This window comes from Corvus hawaiiensis, chromosome 5, assembly GCF_020740725.1.
Source record: "Corvus hawaiiensis isolate bCorHaw1 chromosome 5, bCorHaw1.pri.cur, whole genome shotgun sequence".
Lineage (NCBI taxonomy): Eukaryota > Metazoa > Chordata > Aves > Passeriformes > Corvidae > Corvus > Corvus hawaiiensis.
In genome coordinates, this window is record NC_063217.1 from 30,966,096 (window position 1) to 30,983,255 (window position 17,160).

The 17,160-nt window shown below is 38.0% G+C and overlaps 1 protein-coding gene across 9 annotated transcripts in view; it reads left to right on the forward strand.

Annotated features, from left to right (window-relative positions):
• SLC7A2 (solute carrier family 7 member 2) overlaps positions 1-17,160 on the forward strand; it is a 54,080-nt gene that overhangs the window by 24,857 nt on the left and 12,063 nt on the right. For 7 of the 9 annotated variants that reach the window (XM_048304644.1, XM_048304645.1, XM_048304643.1 and 4 more), the window contains 6 exons: positions 8,913-9,303; positions 10,542-10,697; positions 13,007-13,172; positions 13,523-13,659; positions 14,306-14,528; positions 17,001-17,140. In XM_048304644.1, coding sequence (XP_048160601.1) covers positions 8,928-9,303; positions 10,542-10,697; positions 13,007-13,172; positions 13,523-13,659; positions 14,306-14,528; positions 17,001-17,140 — 1,198 coding nt within the window. In that variant the 5' untranslated portion in view covers positions 8,913-8,927. Of the gene's footprint in view, positions 1-2,914; positions 3,309-8,912; positions 9,304-10,541; positions 10,698-13,006; positions 13,173-13,522; positions 13,660-14,305; positions 14,529-17,000; positions 17,141-17,160 lie in introns of those variants that run through there. The other 2 variants (XM_048304641.1, XM_048304649.1) reach the window with 2 other exon arrangements.

The following is a 17,160-nucleotide window of genomic DNA, read 5'->3' on the forward strand; positions in this document are numbered from 1 at the left end:
GGATTCTTTCTCTCTTGAATGTTTGATTGTTTTCTGTAGATTAGCACATAGATTGCAGTGTATTTTTATTCTCAGAACCACAAGAAGCACAAGTCAGAACCACTAAAGTGTAATTACTTTATCCAGAAAAGATTCTTCCTGGCACTTGATGAATCCTTTTACGAATACCAGTACACAGAGTGTACAAAACATGTTGTGTTTCTTTTTAATTGTTCGTGTCAAAAGTTGGGTTTGTTACAGTTGGCTGAAAAGTGGAGGGATTGCCATGGTTCACTAAGGCCTGGGTCTGCAAGCACTTTTGTTCATGTTTAACTTTGGTGAGTTATGTGTGGTGGTTATATGGGCAAGCAAGCACATGGATATGCATGTGCACAGTTAACACCTCTAGTTTTGTAAAACTCCACAGATTTTTGGCCCGTAGCTGTGAGGATGTGTCTGTGAGACAAGTCAGAGTCAACAACAGAGCAGCTTCTAATCAGTTTGTCACTTGGGCATCTGTAGAACTTTGTTTCAGTCTGTGCAAGAGTTTCAAAATTAACAGTTTGGGGGTTTTTTTTGTAAAATTAAAATCCCCTCAGCATGAATTTCTGCGTAACTTTATAAAAATCTGTTCATACTCTTCTGATACTCTAAGGAAAGTCTTAAAATGAGCCTTCCATAGAAAAATACGATAAAATAATTTTGTCCTTCAGTTCATTCCCTCTAATGTGGTCAACTGTTTCCTGGCAAGAAGAGAATTCCTGATCAACATTTTAATGGAAAGAATGTGCTACAGAAGTCCTTTGGGTATGTAAATCAGAGAACTGTTGGATGAGGCTCTTTAGATTAATCCAAGTGATATAGTTCCTAAGGAGCAGAAAAGTCTCTAAAGTCAGAACTTGGTCCAAACACAGCTGGATTTTCAACTGAAACAAACGGGGAGCCACAAAGTGGATCTACCACAGCTCTTTCCTGGGGAGAAACAAGAGTTTCCTCCGAAAGAGAGAAGCTGGGTATGTTATTGCAGGTAACTGCCACCAGACAGCACTCTGTCTGCTCAGTCTTGTCCAAAGAGCACCGGGTCTGGCATCCTTCACTGATCCCCCACTAGACTCATCCCTTTATGAACATCTCTCTCATGCTGCTTTGTCACAGACCTTCAGGCACACAAATACACCTTTCAGTTGAATCTACAAAAATGACTTTTGCTGGGTGGCAACATGGTCTTCTTGTGGTTTCAAGCATGTATTACTGAAAACACACACAAAACTGTCTGAGTGTCTGTCCATAGGACCTTTGATCCAAACACTGCAAAATGGGGATGTACTGATCTGCCCCATGGTGCACTAGATTGAGATGGGACCCCCAAAATGTAAGCCATTTCATTTCACCAGCCAGTGTGCTCCCTGCCTCTTGACTGGGAGCCAGGAGGATTCTAGGTTTGAATGCCTTTAGCAGTGTAGCTTTTGTGTGCTACTGTTCTCAGGATTAAGTTTTAGAAAGTCAGACAAACAAAAGCAGCCTAGCTCTATCATTGTAATGATCCATAAGTGTACTGCTGTTACCAGCAATGAAATGTTATCACAGACAGGAGGTAAGCAACAAGACAAGAGGCAATGGGCAGAAAATGATGCACAGGAAGCTCTAGCTAAATATGAGGAAGAACTTCTCTACTGTGAGGTGACCAGAGCACCAGCACAGATTGCTTGGAGAGGTTTGCAGTCTTCTTCACTGGAGATATTCAAGAACCATCTGAGTAATTCCTGAGTCATCCATGGACTTGTTAGAGAGTGCTAGTTTGGTAAAAAAAAAGCCTAGATATTGTCACGGGTCAGAGTGATGCTCCTTAAAAGTGGTTGTCATGTGCTGCTGCGCAAGAAGCCTAACCTGTAGCATAACTTCTTGTTTCTATCTTCTAACTGTGTATTAACTGTGAAAGAGATAAAGTTCATCTTTAACAAAGATGAGGTCAACAACAGGAGAAGAATTAGCATTGTCATCATCAGACCTTCAGCAAACAAGACCTTTTCTCTTAACGTGTTTTTGCCTGTAAGAAAATAATTGCCTTGGGTAGCATAAGCTGGACTCGCGGTTTTGCAACACAGCCCATCCTTGTGGAGCACCCTTTCTTGGATGCATTTCTCCTTGGCTCTGGGAGAGCTGAGGAAAGGTTGTATTCTTCCCTTGCATAGGCTGCAGGAAGCAGGGCTATTCATGAAGCAAAAAGGAGGAACCTTCTCTGCTTCTAGAGCACTGGCTGACTTTACACTAAGGGAAAAGTAAAAGCAGAGAGAAAGCTGCAGTGGGCTGCCACACAATGTATGTTTTTCTACATGTTTTCCTAGGAAAGACCTTTTAATGACAAGAAGCATAGTGCTTTTCTCTGCAAGGTTTATCTTATATTAGCGCAACAAAAATAAAGTGATTGAAACATGAGTGTTTAGAAGGAAACAATATGCTGTGAATAATATTGGTTGGAAATACTACTGCATGTTTAGAGTAGGGTTGTCTGCCATTGGAAGTAATAAAAATACAGCTGTAAATTGTACATTGGGGTTTGGTTTATTCTGGAAGCTAATTTTTAAGAAACTGAGGTTTATTTATTGGTTGTGTCACAGGAATATTTGGCTTGTTCTAGTTCCAGTCTTCAGCATTTTTCATTTCAAGCCATATAAAGGAGAAGATCATCTATGGTACATCTACCCCAGTTCAATAGAGTGGGCTCTAACCCATCTCTGTAAATATACTGCCTTCTGTGTTGGTTCTAGCCACAGCAATACTTTAAAAATTATTTGTATTCTTCTAAAATTTACTCAACAAAAACACTTTTCATTCTATGCTATTGCATTCAGGTCTCAAAACATTGCAAAGCATCCTTCAGCATGCTCCAAAATTTTCACAGGGGCAATGGGAAAACTTTGCTTGGTATCACTGTGGGATCTGACATCTGCATTTCCTTTGGGATGTGTGAAACTTTGCCCTGACAGGTGCATTTAAATGTAGGAAATGGCATTCCAGTTGGGTTTTGTGTCATGAATACAGTGCATATGGTTTATCTGAACACCAGCAAGACTTTCTCTCTCTCCCTCCCTTCCTCCCTCTCTGCTTGGCTGGGCAAATAGCTGGCCGGCTCACAGCCCTCCAATCACCTGGTGTGCCAAGCCTCCACCCCTCACCACTGAGGGTTCCCACACCACCTGCAGCTGGCTTTTAAAGCAAGTCTTTTAATAAAATCACTTTCAGTCATTACTCTTCCATTTATGACAGCAGGAGTTCAGGACTGAGTAAGAGGAGCAGAAATTTCCCCAGCAGAAGTTGCTCTGAATCAGGTTAGTAATGAAGTTTACTGCTGAAAGAAGTAACCTGAAAGCAACCTAGGTTATCATAGGAAATGTTGCCTTTAACATATGTGCTGTTTGAGTAGCAAGAGCTGTGGTACGCAGTTTGTTTACGTTACAGCATTATCCTGTCTTTGCTGAAATAAAAATTACAGTGTTAATATATAGAAGATGCAGTTATATTTTCCTTCCCAGTCTGACTAGAAGGTGTTTCTGCTTTTGAACAATAAAGCTTGCTTTCCTTTTCCCTTTTATGCATCATACACTTCTGTTACAGGTGCAGCTTTCCAATTTTACGGCTTGAACCATTATTGAAATACGCTACTTTAAATATCCCAAGGCATTAGGAGTTTTGTGAAAGTCTTGGGCACCACGTGAACTTTTAGGACACTTGCACTAAAACAATTTATTGGCTGTGCATGTGTGCACGTGCACGCAAATCATAGACCATACCTAGTTTTGCTTCATCTCTGAATTATTTTACTTTCATATATTACTGCTCAAGATCCAATCAATGCAATTCTTTTACTTTCATATGTTATTTCACTTCAAGAAAGATCTCCCTTTCATATATTATTGGACCAGATCTAATAAATGTAATACTGCAATTTTTAATAAGGCTACATGTACTTAATAGGAGACAAAAAAATTAATAAACTTTGACAGTTTTTTTCAGGAAAATGAGGCTGAAGAAAGATGCTAAATTAATCTGTATTAACCAGTATATATTTATATTTTCCCATTTTCAATACATTACAAACTTATTGGAGTCTTTTATCCTTAATTGACATGGTGTTTAAAATGTTTTAACTACTGCATCTAAAATTAATAGTATGTTATATAATATTAGCTATATATTCTAATATAATAATATTAGAATAGTTTTGAGCAAAATATCTATGGTTTACTTTGGCTTCAAAAATCATTGAACATAAATCTTAATAACAGTACTACAAGTTTCAGAGGTTTCATATTGCTTTATAACATTTGCTTTCCATATGAGATTTTAATGTTTTTTTATTAAGCTTTTAATGGAAAATTTTGTAGGAAAAGTTGAATGGCAACTGCAGCAAAACTTTGGATTTTCTCATGTGTAGCTTGAGTTTAATGTGCACTAACTTAAACCATGTATGAGACATAATTAGATTAAAATTTTATTTTAATGGAAATAAAATTATTGACACATGATGTAAATTACCATTTTTGCTCCAATATCCACCGATTTTTTGAATTTTGTGTGGGATAGGAGGGTAGGTTAGGTTATTTTTGCATGAAAAACACTTTGCAGAAATGGTAGATTTTACATGACTGTGAAGGAGTCAAAGCAGTTTTAAATATGAATATAATCTTTGCAGATAGAGACTTTGTCCCTTGAATGGTGTTTTTGGTCAAAAATTTTTTGACACCAAACATTTCCTGACAGAAGAGGGCTAACAACAGATGACGATTAAATGTTCCTGATCATCCACCTAAACAAACAGCTGGTATCAATTGTAAGGCTGAACTCATCTTCTTGGACTGGCATTCAGATGTGTAGTGGCCAAGCAGTAAATGATCTGGTTTACAATTGGCCAAGAAAGGCTGAAATTAAGACGATTTTATCAGCAGATACTGTAGAGAAAAAAATTAACCAAGACAATAAAGAACAAAAGGGATTGGAGAAATACCTGCTTATTCATGTACTCTGACAAATACCATGAAGTCCATCAGCTGTGAGGAAGCTTTATTTGGTTTTTCTTCCTCCCCCTATGTTAGATAAATCTTTCAAGTTCCTTTCCTGTCTAAATTATGTCCTACTCTCTTGCCTGTATCTTTGTTGAATGTGGTTGAAGGGGTAAAACTAAACTGTAGTGTGGATGGCTTAGCAGTTCTCTCTAGGAATGAGTTCAAGGAAGGAGGAGGTTTCAGTAAGGGCTGATCATTGGTCCTCAAGTCTAAGGCAGTTGAACTGAGACCTGCCTTTTTTGGAGGACTGTTGGAAGCGTATTCCGTGTTTATGGCGTAATCTGTAGCTAAATTAAAACTTAGTCCAAAAGAGACTTCAAAATGCAGTGACCCAGCACATGCAGAGCCAAAGAGCTGCCACCTCAGTTGTATGCAGGAAAAGGAATGTGCCAACATCGGTAACAAATGGACTTCACAGGTGTTTGCTTGTGAAAGAGTGAAACTTGCTTTGCTTGTGACGAAGTGCTCTCTGTAAAGCAGACTTCAAAGTGGAGCCTAGCACAGGTTTGAATGCATGAGAGAATCATCAGGTTGTGTCCACTCCACACCTTAATTAGAAATAACTGCATACCGTTGGTGAGTTCAAGGGTATTTTCCTTTTTCGGTTTCTTGTTGCTCACTGCCTATGTTTAAACTCTGTATAAGGTCAGGATTCAACCTTTTCTCTGTTTAAACTGCATGAACAATTCAGCCCACCCTGACTGGCCGTCCTTGCAGGCTACATGCCTAACATTGCTGTTCAAGGGTGGCAGGTATCCAAGTCTGCTCCAAGAAATGTGGGACGGGTGCACCAAACATGCCTCAAAAGCACTCCCATCTTGATTGATTACCCAGTGTAATTATCAAAAACCCCCTCTTCCAAGCTGTCAAGTGTGTCTTCCCAGGAAGGCTCAGAGCAGAGCCAGTGCTCCTCAGCTGTGCAGGATGTTCAGCAGGGGCCCAGGCCAGTGCTGACAGAGCTCATGGCAGCAGAGACCAAGATGAAGCAGAGCCCAAAGTCGTGTGCTAGGATGAGGCATGGTTAGGCTGCAGCAGGGAAAAGAGGAAGAAAAAAGGAGCAGTTAGGAAAATACTGAAACCTGCTAGTCAAAAAGTTGGACAGAGAATTTTTTAATGTGTTTGCTTACCCTACTTTATGTTCCTCTCTGTCATAAAGATCAACAGGAAGGAAAACCAATATTTGTCCAAACTCAGGAATAAGATCTGTGAGTCTGCAGGAATAAGACCCTTTATAAGAGTATGTGGTGACGGTCAGTATAAGCTTGTCTAGGACAATGCTGCCACCAAAAGGCACACCCAAGCTTCTGTAGGTTTGTATTTTAGCATGAGATGCGCTCAGCCTCAGTGTTCTGATAAACTGCTTGTGAGTCAGCACATGTCAGCAGTGAGTCATTGCCCAGGCTGTTCTCTTGCAGGGGGTGATGCATTAAAGTATCTGCTGTACTCAGAGAAGCATTACACTTGTCAGTTATTTCTGAAGACACTTGTCACCTCATACCTATGTAATTTGGTCCTGTGTGAAGCCAAATAGCTTCGTAAGCTCATCAGTTCTTCCTGCTTCACTGTCTTATCTGAAAGTCTTGGAATGTCTCAGCCAAATCTGAAAGGGGGCCATGTCTGAGGTACAGTGCTGCACTTGCCACCAGAAGCTGTGAAGCAGAGTTCAGGCATTGTTTGCTATACATTTAGGCATACTAAGTATAGGAAACTGTGGAAGATATGCTGGATTCCAGTGGTTGTTGTAAAAGGCCATGTGTTTGTCAAATCCATGTTAGGATGAATATACTTACAAAGAGAAGTTTTCCACGCACATGAGGTGAGGTTTTTTTTCCTCTACAGACACAAAGTCTGTATATTGAACTTTGTCTTTGGTTGTGCTCCAGTTTCTTAAGGCTGAAGAAGAAAGGCTGGGTTTCAGTCAGAAGAGGCGTCTTCTCTTACTGGCTTGTGGCTGGCAAGAACTAGCCTCCTTCCTCTCCACAAGAAGCAGAAATCAGAAGCAGAAAAACTCCCCCTATTTTGCCATAAGGATTCCTTCTCAGCAGAGAAAACCATAATATTACTGCTGACCACTGCAGTGCATGCCTGTACAATTTTTGGGACTTCTTGTCCCAAATGGCAAAGAAGCAAAACAATCTGAGATGACTTCGGAATAACAAGAGTCTTGGAAATTGCTTAGTGGTCTGAGAACAAGATCAGCCAGAGTATTTTTTCCTGTTAATGAAATACCACATGAAATATTATCTGGGGGGAGGGAGAAGTAATTCCTTAAAAAAATGCTATGTTTCTGCCACATTGAAATTGCTAAGGTGAAGAGCATGGAGTCACAAGAGCATTGCTGCTTGTCACATGGGCTACAGACTAATAAGCATATTAATATAACATCCACAGCTATTCAATTCCATTCACTACCCTTTACCAAATTTTCTTTACTTAAAAGGGAATGGAGACCTTTTTTCTTAAGGATGCTCTTTGAAGACAGAAATGGCATGTTTGAGTGTGCTTGGGGAGCTATTACAGGAATAGGGTGAAAATGTTTTTTCTCTTCTCAGGAGATTGTTTTTCCCAAGCAGTCTTGTATCAGGATGGCAGTCCCTGATACTCTCTGCTTCTGTCTCTCTGTTTTAGGATCAAATGCTGTTAATTGAGCTATCCATCTTGATACAAAGTCATTGCTGTTAGTGGATTGAACAAGTGGGAGTAGAAATGTTTACTTTTTCTAGGAAACTGATACAGACCAGGAAGGAATACACCAGCAGAATATGTCTAAATTAAATAGTTTTTCAGTTCCCAGGTGGGTTCCATTTAACAAATCATGAGCAGAGTAGAGATATATATGGTATGAGTTGCAAAGACAACCATCAGTTTGGGAAGATGACAGATGGTATTGCTTGATTCTTACCAAACTCTTAGCCATCAACAATACAGTTCAAACAAATACATAAAGACAGAACTTGTACATTAATGTTGCCTCTTTAAAATATTATTTTCTATGGGATGCCCATGTCCTCCCCCCCAAGCAAATGCTTTGGACCCTCAGTGACCATCTGTTTGAGTTGGGAAGCAGGATGGCTGCTGTTCCTAGCAGGCACCCATATCACAGTCCAGCGAAGTGCTACCTTCCTGCTGGCCTCCAGGACCAGGTCGGTCACAGAATCTGAGTTTGTGTGCTAGAGCTGATCACGTCCCACACTGTGACAGGCACTCACAATATTGAAGAACTGCAGTTGGCATGGGATGAGCCATTAGTCCATTGGGTTTTGTTAGATGATTGTCAGGCAGAGATGTACAAGATTTCTTGTAAGGATAATTAGATCGGGGAAACTTCATTGGTGCGTGAGAGACTAGAAACACTATTTTAATCTGCTTTCAAGCAGTTCTTACTGAAGCAAATTCTAATGGCAAAAGCTATGTATTTGAAGACAAAAGGATATTGAACTGGCTCTGTCAGAATGCTGTATTTTAAAGCTTTTGCTGTTTACAGTCTTACTGTTGGAGTTTCAGATCCCCAAACCCCTTATTTATGTTGGTGTTGATCCTTATCTTAAAAGGCTTTATGATATATGAGATAATAGGCTGTTTCTGTTTCAGAAGTGGTTAAGAAGTGGCCATTAGCAGTGTAATAAACCTAAAGATAATGGATCTGCTTCCCTGGGGAAATAAGTGCTACATATAAAATTAGGAATACTGTATCCGTAATTTGGTTCCTGGGGAAAAAGCACATGCCAGTTTATTTAATGTCACCGAACAGTGTGAATGTATTAGTTAGTAGACATAATTAAAGTTCTTCATGCAAATACTTCTTTTCCATTGTTTTTCACCAGAGTCTGCACTATCTTTTGCATACTGCAATAATTTCCTTTATTTCAGAGCTCTACATCCACCATGTTGCCCTGTGGACCAGTCCTGTCCTTTATTCGGTGTCTGGTGCGGAAGAAGAACATCAGTGGCGAAAGTCTTGAGGACACCAAGTTGTGCCGATGCTTGTCAACAGTGGACCTTATAGCCCTGGGTGTAGGAAGTACCCTTGGTGCTGGTGTTTATGTCCTTGCTGGAGAAGTAGCCAAATCCGATTCTGGACCTAGCATCGTTGTTTCTTTCCTCATTGCTGCCCTTGCATCTGTGATGGCAGGTCTCTGCTACGCCGAGTTCGGTGCTCGTGTTCCCAAGACTGGTTCTGCGTATTTGTATACTTACGTTACAGTTGGTGAACTGTGGGCTTTTATCACTGGCTGGAATCTCGTTTTGTCCTATATTATAGGTAAGCCTAAGAACACGGGTTCCAGGGGTTTCTGATAAAAGCAGATAAAAGATACAGATTTAGGGCTGTTTTTCTTTTCTGTCTCTACGCTTAGCTACCGTTTCTTTTTAGTTCTGCTGAGATGAAATAACTGCAATAATTTGATTAGGTTATTTCCTTCTGTGCATCACCATTGCAAACAGGGTTTTTTGCGAGATATTTTTGTAAGACTGTGATGTATGAACCACAGAGCTTGTATGAAAATTGTGTCAGACAATTCAGTGATGATACACAAGAATAATCAGGACTTCTTTGCCATCTTTGGTCAGCAAGAATAATTTCAGTACAATCAATAAGCATTTTTTTTCTGAATATACACAGCAAGGATGTTTAGAGGGACCTCATCGCTATAGTATCTTACAAGAAAGTCATGGTGTTTAAGTACTAACTTGCTAATATATCCTTGTGTTAATTAAGTGCTGTCCTCTCAGGTAATCCCATAAAATACAAAGTTGACCAGATCCAAATAAAATCAATGCTTATGTGGCAGATACCCAAATAACTATTTCAGTGCTTTAGCAGAAAAAACATTTTTTGATTTAAAAATTATTTCTCCCAGAGGAACATGCCCCAAACTTCCATTATATTGTGTGTGAGCATGCCTAGCTTTATATGTGTACCTACAGGATGGTTACTCAAATCATTACAAAACTGATATGCCCCAGTATTGTATTAAAATGTATTTCATGAGAGGAGAGTTATAAAAATAAGATTGTCTTTGGCCATGCACACTCTACCACAAGAGAGCATTAATTTTAAATACAGACTCTAGTAACATACATATTACTAGTAATTTTTTTTTCTTTTTTTGCTTTACTTACAGGTGGACAAACTTTCCTTCATGTTCTTTCTTCAAATGCTTTCTTACATAACTTTGTATTGTTTAACATATGTCATACTGTAATTCTAGAAAAAAGCTTCTTCCAGAATCAGACATAAATGACACAGAAATAATTTCTGCAATATTTTGGGAATAAACGAGGCACAAATCTGTATGTTTTAGTTCTAGAAAAACTTGTTACCATTTAACAAGCAAAATTCTAAAACATTAGAATTCTTCAGCAAAACAAACTCGCAGCACAAGCTCTGCTTTTTTAAATGCAAGTAGCAACAGGCTTAGTTTTGTTTCTGTTTCAGTAGAAGTAGCTGTATCTCACTGTATGGATGTAAAACACTAAACATGCATGTGTTTTATGAAGGTACATCAAGTGTAGCAAGAGCCTGGAGTGGCACCTTTGATGAACTTCTTGGAAAACGGATTGGTCATTTCTTCAGTGCCTACTTCAAAATGAATTACTCTGGGCTAGCAGAGTATCCTGACTTCTTTGCTGTATTACTTATATTACTTTTATCAGGTAAGACAATATATGGCTTAATTTATGGTGGTTGTGGTATTTTACAGCTAAAAGTGCTAAATTGTAGGGTTTTGCACCGGAAGTACCTTAAGGAAGTTCAGATGCACATTTTGTATTGGCACAGTGGCTCTGTGAATTAAATGTATATAATCAAATTTTCACATGCACCCTCTTCTCTTGAAAGTGAGACATGAATTAATCATTTTTCAGTACTTTTTTTATAAAACCCATGATGCAGATTTATGGTGACAGGAAAATTACACAGTTCTCTGTGTTTTCTTGGCTTTATCACCAGTAAATGCTTTCAGAGTGGCCTGGAGGTTAAGCTCTATAGTTTGGTGATGTGGTCTCCTTAAATCATATATTGTGCACATAGTGGGCATTTGTAAGGGTTCTTTTCCTTCTAAATTGGTCACTTATTTGGTATAAAATAATGTTCCCCTTTCTAAGTCTTCAGTTGTTTATCCTAGAATTTGCTTGAGCTAAAGGGCACCCCAAGGTACTTACATGGACCAACAGACCAGTTTGAAACCTGAGTAAACCTTTCCTGTCTACTCTTCCAAGTCCTGTTCTTTTTTGCCTTTACTCACGTATCACACTTTTGAATCGCAAGCATTGACACCAGCTACATGCTATTTGAGGGATCAGAAAGCTCAAAAATACTGCAACTTACTTCCATGTTTGCGTTTAACAATTATTTACCACATGGAAATGTTTCTACTGCCACTGGGAGTGAAGGAAGCAGGAAGGGTATTCTGAAGTGTGCAGTTTGTTTTCAGGTAATACTAGAAGCATTTCAATATTCAGTGGAGGTCTTACCCGTATCTCATATACTTGTCCTGTTCAGTCTCTCTTTGGATTAAACCAAAGCAGGAACTTTTCTTTTCTGGGAAGTGAAACTAAGTTATATGTATATAACCTGTTCTCTGGTTCGCTTGTTCTGAGTGGGGTTTTTTTGACACAGGAAAACATTTCTGTTCAACTTACTGCTAGAATGAGTGATCAATGCACCTGAAGATTTATTAGGTCTCTGTACATAAAAGTATGACTTCCTACACTTAGGAAGATCTGGGAGTTGATTTGACTAGGTTTAGTCCAGCATCCTGCCACACTTGTGGCTCAGAATTGCCTATAGGACCAGTTCAGACCCTTATGTCAGGCGGGTTGGGAATGAATTTGGAATATAACTGGAGCAGAACCTTCAGTTTCATCTTTTCCAAATAAAGGAGGAAAAAGTAACCCTTTGAAAAGCAGAGCCTTTGAGCCCTTTGAAACTCCACAAACCAAACTATACCATACTAGTTTAGATGCTGATACCTTTTATATTTCCTCTGTTGCCATTGCTGCTTCAGAACATAAGAATTAGAAGTTCTTGATAAAAGAGGAAATGTTTTTCCTGTTGTTCATCACTGCTTCTGAGTTTTCATTTGTGTCCTGTCTTTTCATCCCTACCATCATTCCTTCTTCACTCTTTTTGCATTTGTGCTGCAAATTGCTTTTCCAGGTGTCTGTGATAAGGAGTCAAACCCCCAGTGACTGAACTGGGTGGAATTCCCCACTGCTGAGAGGAGAGTCAGTGGGAATGGCTCAGGACTGTATAGGTTGAGCATGATACAGTAATTGGATTGTGAGCTGTGTAAAGCTGGATCATAGGAGTAGCAGGTGATATTTTACAAACAATGTTATGTGCTAGGCACAAGGGAAAGCACACAGAAATGTGGTTTGGGTTCGGGGGTTTTTTTGTGGTTTTTTTTTTTTTTAATAAAGAAAGGACTTTAAAAATGCACATACTGTGATTCATACTGCATTAGGCTGATTGAGATACTGCCTTTTTGGAAAAAACTGAGTTGCATAAAGCATACACCTATTTCAATAAAAATGTCATTGGTGAAGAAAACCTGAGCAGCTCATAAGATAATTTCTGTGTTCTGGTAAGAGAGCAAATATCTCATTAGCGGAATCAGAGACTTTTTAGTTATTATTTTGAGAGGCTTAAAATTTTCAGACTTAATCTCTAAATAATGAGGGAAAGTATGTATGGGATGTTAGTGGAAACGCTTAGAGCGCAAAGGACTTGTGAAAACTTTCCAATTGTATTTAATTTTTCCTGATCTGCTCACTGCCTGCTCTTCCATTAAACTGTTAACACTTTAAAACTTAACTGTTTAAAATCTAATGATAAAGTAGAATCCTGATGGAATAACTTTCAGATTCTTTACAGTTCTTCTTTTACATGTATACCTTCTTTAAAATGCCATTTTATTAGTATAATGGGCCATTCACAGCTATAAAATATTTTTATTTTACAGGTCTTTTATCTTTTGGAGTAAAAGAATCTGCATGGGTGAATAAAATTTTCACTGCTATTAACATCTTGGTCCTAATCTTCGTTATGATTTCTGGTTTTGTGAAAGGCGAAGTTGACAACTGGAAAATAAGTGAAGAATATCTCAGAAACCTTACTGCAATAACAGAGTAATTTTTAAAAATCTATTTACTTGCTCATATTCCAAGCAGTTTTCTGTTACATGTGCTTTATTAGTAATATACACTATTAGTGTTTTAATATGTTTTGTCAAAAACTTCAAAGCAAGTAAGATGATGGTTACTTGATTTAGATATTCTTCCTTTTGCTGTTATTTTTGTCTTTCTTACGAGCTTGGACATAAAAATGTCATCTCACGCAGTTTTGTAAAGCAGACCTCTGTCATGATGAGAACACTTACACATTTTTTTCAGAGTTGTAGGGTAGGAGGGTGCATGTATTTATCCTACCAATAATGAAAAAAGAAGTTATCTTTCTGCTGTATTTTTGTTCTCTATAGGAACTGCTCATCCCATGAAAATGTGACAAGTATGTATGGGAGTGGTGGCTTTATGCCATACGGTTTCACAGGAACATTGGCTGGCGCTGCAACCTGTTTTTATGCTTTTGTAGGATTTGACTGCATTGCAACAACTGGTATAGTATTTATATGTGTGTATATATGTCTAACACTGGGAGTCTTTTTGCAAAAAAACCCCAAAGAACCACAAACAATATAATAATCTGTCTACTTTTCTTACTTTGCTTTCTTCCAAACCTCTTTCAGTCAATGTAGAATGAGTCTAAGTTCATTCCTGAACGTGGCTATCTTTCTGGGAAGAATGAGGAGATTTTGTTTATTTTATTCCTGTTCTAAAGAAATGATTGTTGCTTTCTAAGTCTGGAAAGTGCATAGTATACAATTTTTCTGCTCAAATAATGTTAATCATCTGCTCACTTTTACAGTTCTCTGAGATGTTCTAATGGCTGATAGGGAATGAGTACATTGAACTTATAAAGTGTAGGTAAATAACTAAAAATAATGGGCTTGGAGTACTCTGAATATATAATGTATTTTATGACCTTTAATTTATCTCTATTTTAATGCTATTTCTGACAACAAAATACTGAGTTCTGTTCTGCGTGTCTCAGTTTATTTTACTCAGGTCTTTAAAACTTCCATTGCAGATATGATTCCCATGACTTAGACTAACAAGTGTTTTGTCTTTGATGTTATCTTTTAAAGCTAAAGGGGAAAATTAGTAAGAATTTTTGGTGGGGCATTTTCTTTTCCTTTTTTCAGGAGAAGAGGTCAAGAATCCTCAGAAAGCCATACCCATAGGAATTGTGGTGTCCCTGCTTGTCTGCTTCACGGCCTATTTTGGGGTTTCTGCTGCACTGACACTTATGATGCCGTATTATCTGCTAGATGAGAAAAGTCCTCTGCCAGTAGCATTTGAATATGTTGGATGGGGTCCTGCTAAATACATTGTAGCAGTGGGATCCCTCTGTGCTTTGTCTACAAGGTAAAAACATTGAAATACTAATTCTATTGGGAAAAGCTCTGATGAATAATATATTACATTTATATGTATATTTGTGTGTTCATTCTGAAGGCTCAGTCCATGCAAAGAATTAGCAATAAGTATTATAAGCAAGTTTTAAACTTAAGCAGGTCTACATGGCAGTAGCTGTGTTAATTTAGGTACCTTTTTTTTTAAAAAAACTGTACTGTTATTGAACTCTACCTCTTTGGTAGAAGCTTATTACCCCAAATTTTTTTTTTAAATTTAAGTAAGTATTTTCAAACATATGACCTGCAAGTTACTTTATTAACTGACAAAGTAAACATCACCCATTTTGTCCTTTTTCGCTGTCCATTCCCAGTGACTCAGCAGCTTTATGGGCTCTGTGTATTTGCAGGCAAAATTGAAGACATGATTAACTAGCTCCACTCCTCGTCTTCGTTGCCTGTCTCTGTTTTCCTCCAGTAGCCAGTCTGTCTTATGACATCATCCCTTCCTGTGGTTTCTGTGTGGGTATTTGAGATGTAGATTATAGCTGTGAAAATATTATAATTTATTCCCCTTTGTGAAACTGTGAATGTAAACTTAACATATTATTTTGATTAAAAAGATCAGGGAGGGCATGATATGTGTTAGTATGTGTTCAGATATAATATACCCCAATTGTAATGTGATAGAAACACTTTAATTAAATAGAAAACTGCTTGATACTTGAATTTAGGGATAGAAAAATGCTGATGCCAATCTTTTACCTGAGCTTGTGTAGGTAAGGAGTCATTTACATGAGCTTCAGTGGTAAGAACACTGGCTGCCTTTCCACAAAGGAAAGCAAGTTGCCTGTGGAAGCACTAACAGCACTCCAACATAACCCTGTAGGCGTTAGCCTGAATATGAGCTTGTTGACTGTGGGCAATGGTTTAAAGGAAAGGAACATTTAGATGTAGGAGGGGTTAGAAACATGAAGTAGTTCAGGAAGGACATTAAAAGAAATGTAGGACTGACTGAAGGATATCACAGTTACACAGTTCATCCTGGGATTATAGTTATTTTCTATATAGTTGTCTTGGTCCCCTCAGTTTGGAGGGTTTCACTGATTTTTTTTCTTTACATTGATAAATAGTAAAAGTTACATATAAGAAACTAGATTAAAGAAATTAATACTGGAAAACAAAGTGAACTGAGATGGTAAGAATGTATTTTTAGAAATTTGAACCGTTGGTCTCTTTTTCCAGTGTATCCTGAAGAATTATATTTACTCCTGTGGAGAGATTAATCTTTCAATCTGTTGACTGATGTTAGTTTAGAACAAACCAAAGGAAACTGTATTTCATATCCCTCAGTTTAGAGGTACAATTAAGAAAAAACTTTGGAATTAATTGCTTTTGGTCTTTACAGTTTCCTCTCACTGTGTTATGTCATGAACTAGTTTCGCCAGGGTAAAGATGTTTGTTAATATTGCCATTATGTATGCGAATGTACTTAAAGAAGGGTAGGATAAATGAACTTTACAAAGCTAAAACAACAAAAAACTTTCCGGAATTTTTTTGGAATGTACCTTCTTTGTGGAAGGTACACTCATAACTCGTACATCAAAATCAGTTCATTTGCAATAAAACTTCTCTCCTGTCTAACCTTAACACCTGTGTCCCACAAGCGTTACTGGATGTACCTAGCACCTGTGGTATGTAAGAGCTGTGCCTTCTTTAAGTGATGTAGTTGTTTCTCTAAAGTAAGAAAGGAAACCATTCACCTGGTTAAAAACTTGTGTGCTTGCTGCAGAGGTTATACTGGCTATGATTTCGCCTTTTGTTTTCTTAGTTAGAAGTATTTCTCTTTGAGGGAAAGAAAACACCTAATTTAAGAAGTATGTTTAAGAGCTTCAAGTTATCAATAGTTTAAAAGCTTTATGTGTTCTGCTAATAACAAGTCTAAATTAAGTAGCTTTACTTCTTCCAAAAAAGTCTTAATGGAGCTTGCCTAGGGGTGCTTTACTCAAAAAAATTAATCTGCCCAAGTATACTTGTATGGTGCTTACTTTGAATTACTGTTAATAAGCCGGCTTACATGGAAATATATTGTGTAAGGGATGCTGCTTATGCTTATTTATTTGCTGCTGCTGACTGACAGACTTTCTCCAGGACTACTAAAGCTTAATTGCATAGTTAGTGTGATCTGGAACATGTTCCTGGTCCACTAACACCCAAGAACTACAGTGATGGCAAGAGTTATCTTGCTAATCTGGATTCATTCATATAATAATAATAATAATAGTAATAATATCAACTTTACAGTTAAAAAAAATTATTTGTGTCTGATCTGTAGTACCTTGGGCTATGGGGCTTTCTGGTTTTGTCTTACAACCATACATTTTGTTTCTATACATGCCATTAATTAACATTTTTCATTTTGTCCATGAATACAACTCTGCATGAATTGTGTTTGCCATGTTGCATGTGTTTGCTTTTTACTCAGTCTTCTTGGATCCATTTTCCCAATACCACGTGTAATCTATGCTATGGCGAAGGATGGGTTGCTTTTCAAATGTCTAGCTCAAATCAATCCCAAAACGAAGACCCCACTAGTTGCTACTCTATCGTCTGGTGCAGTAGCAGGTGAGACTAAGAGTTGATCC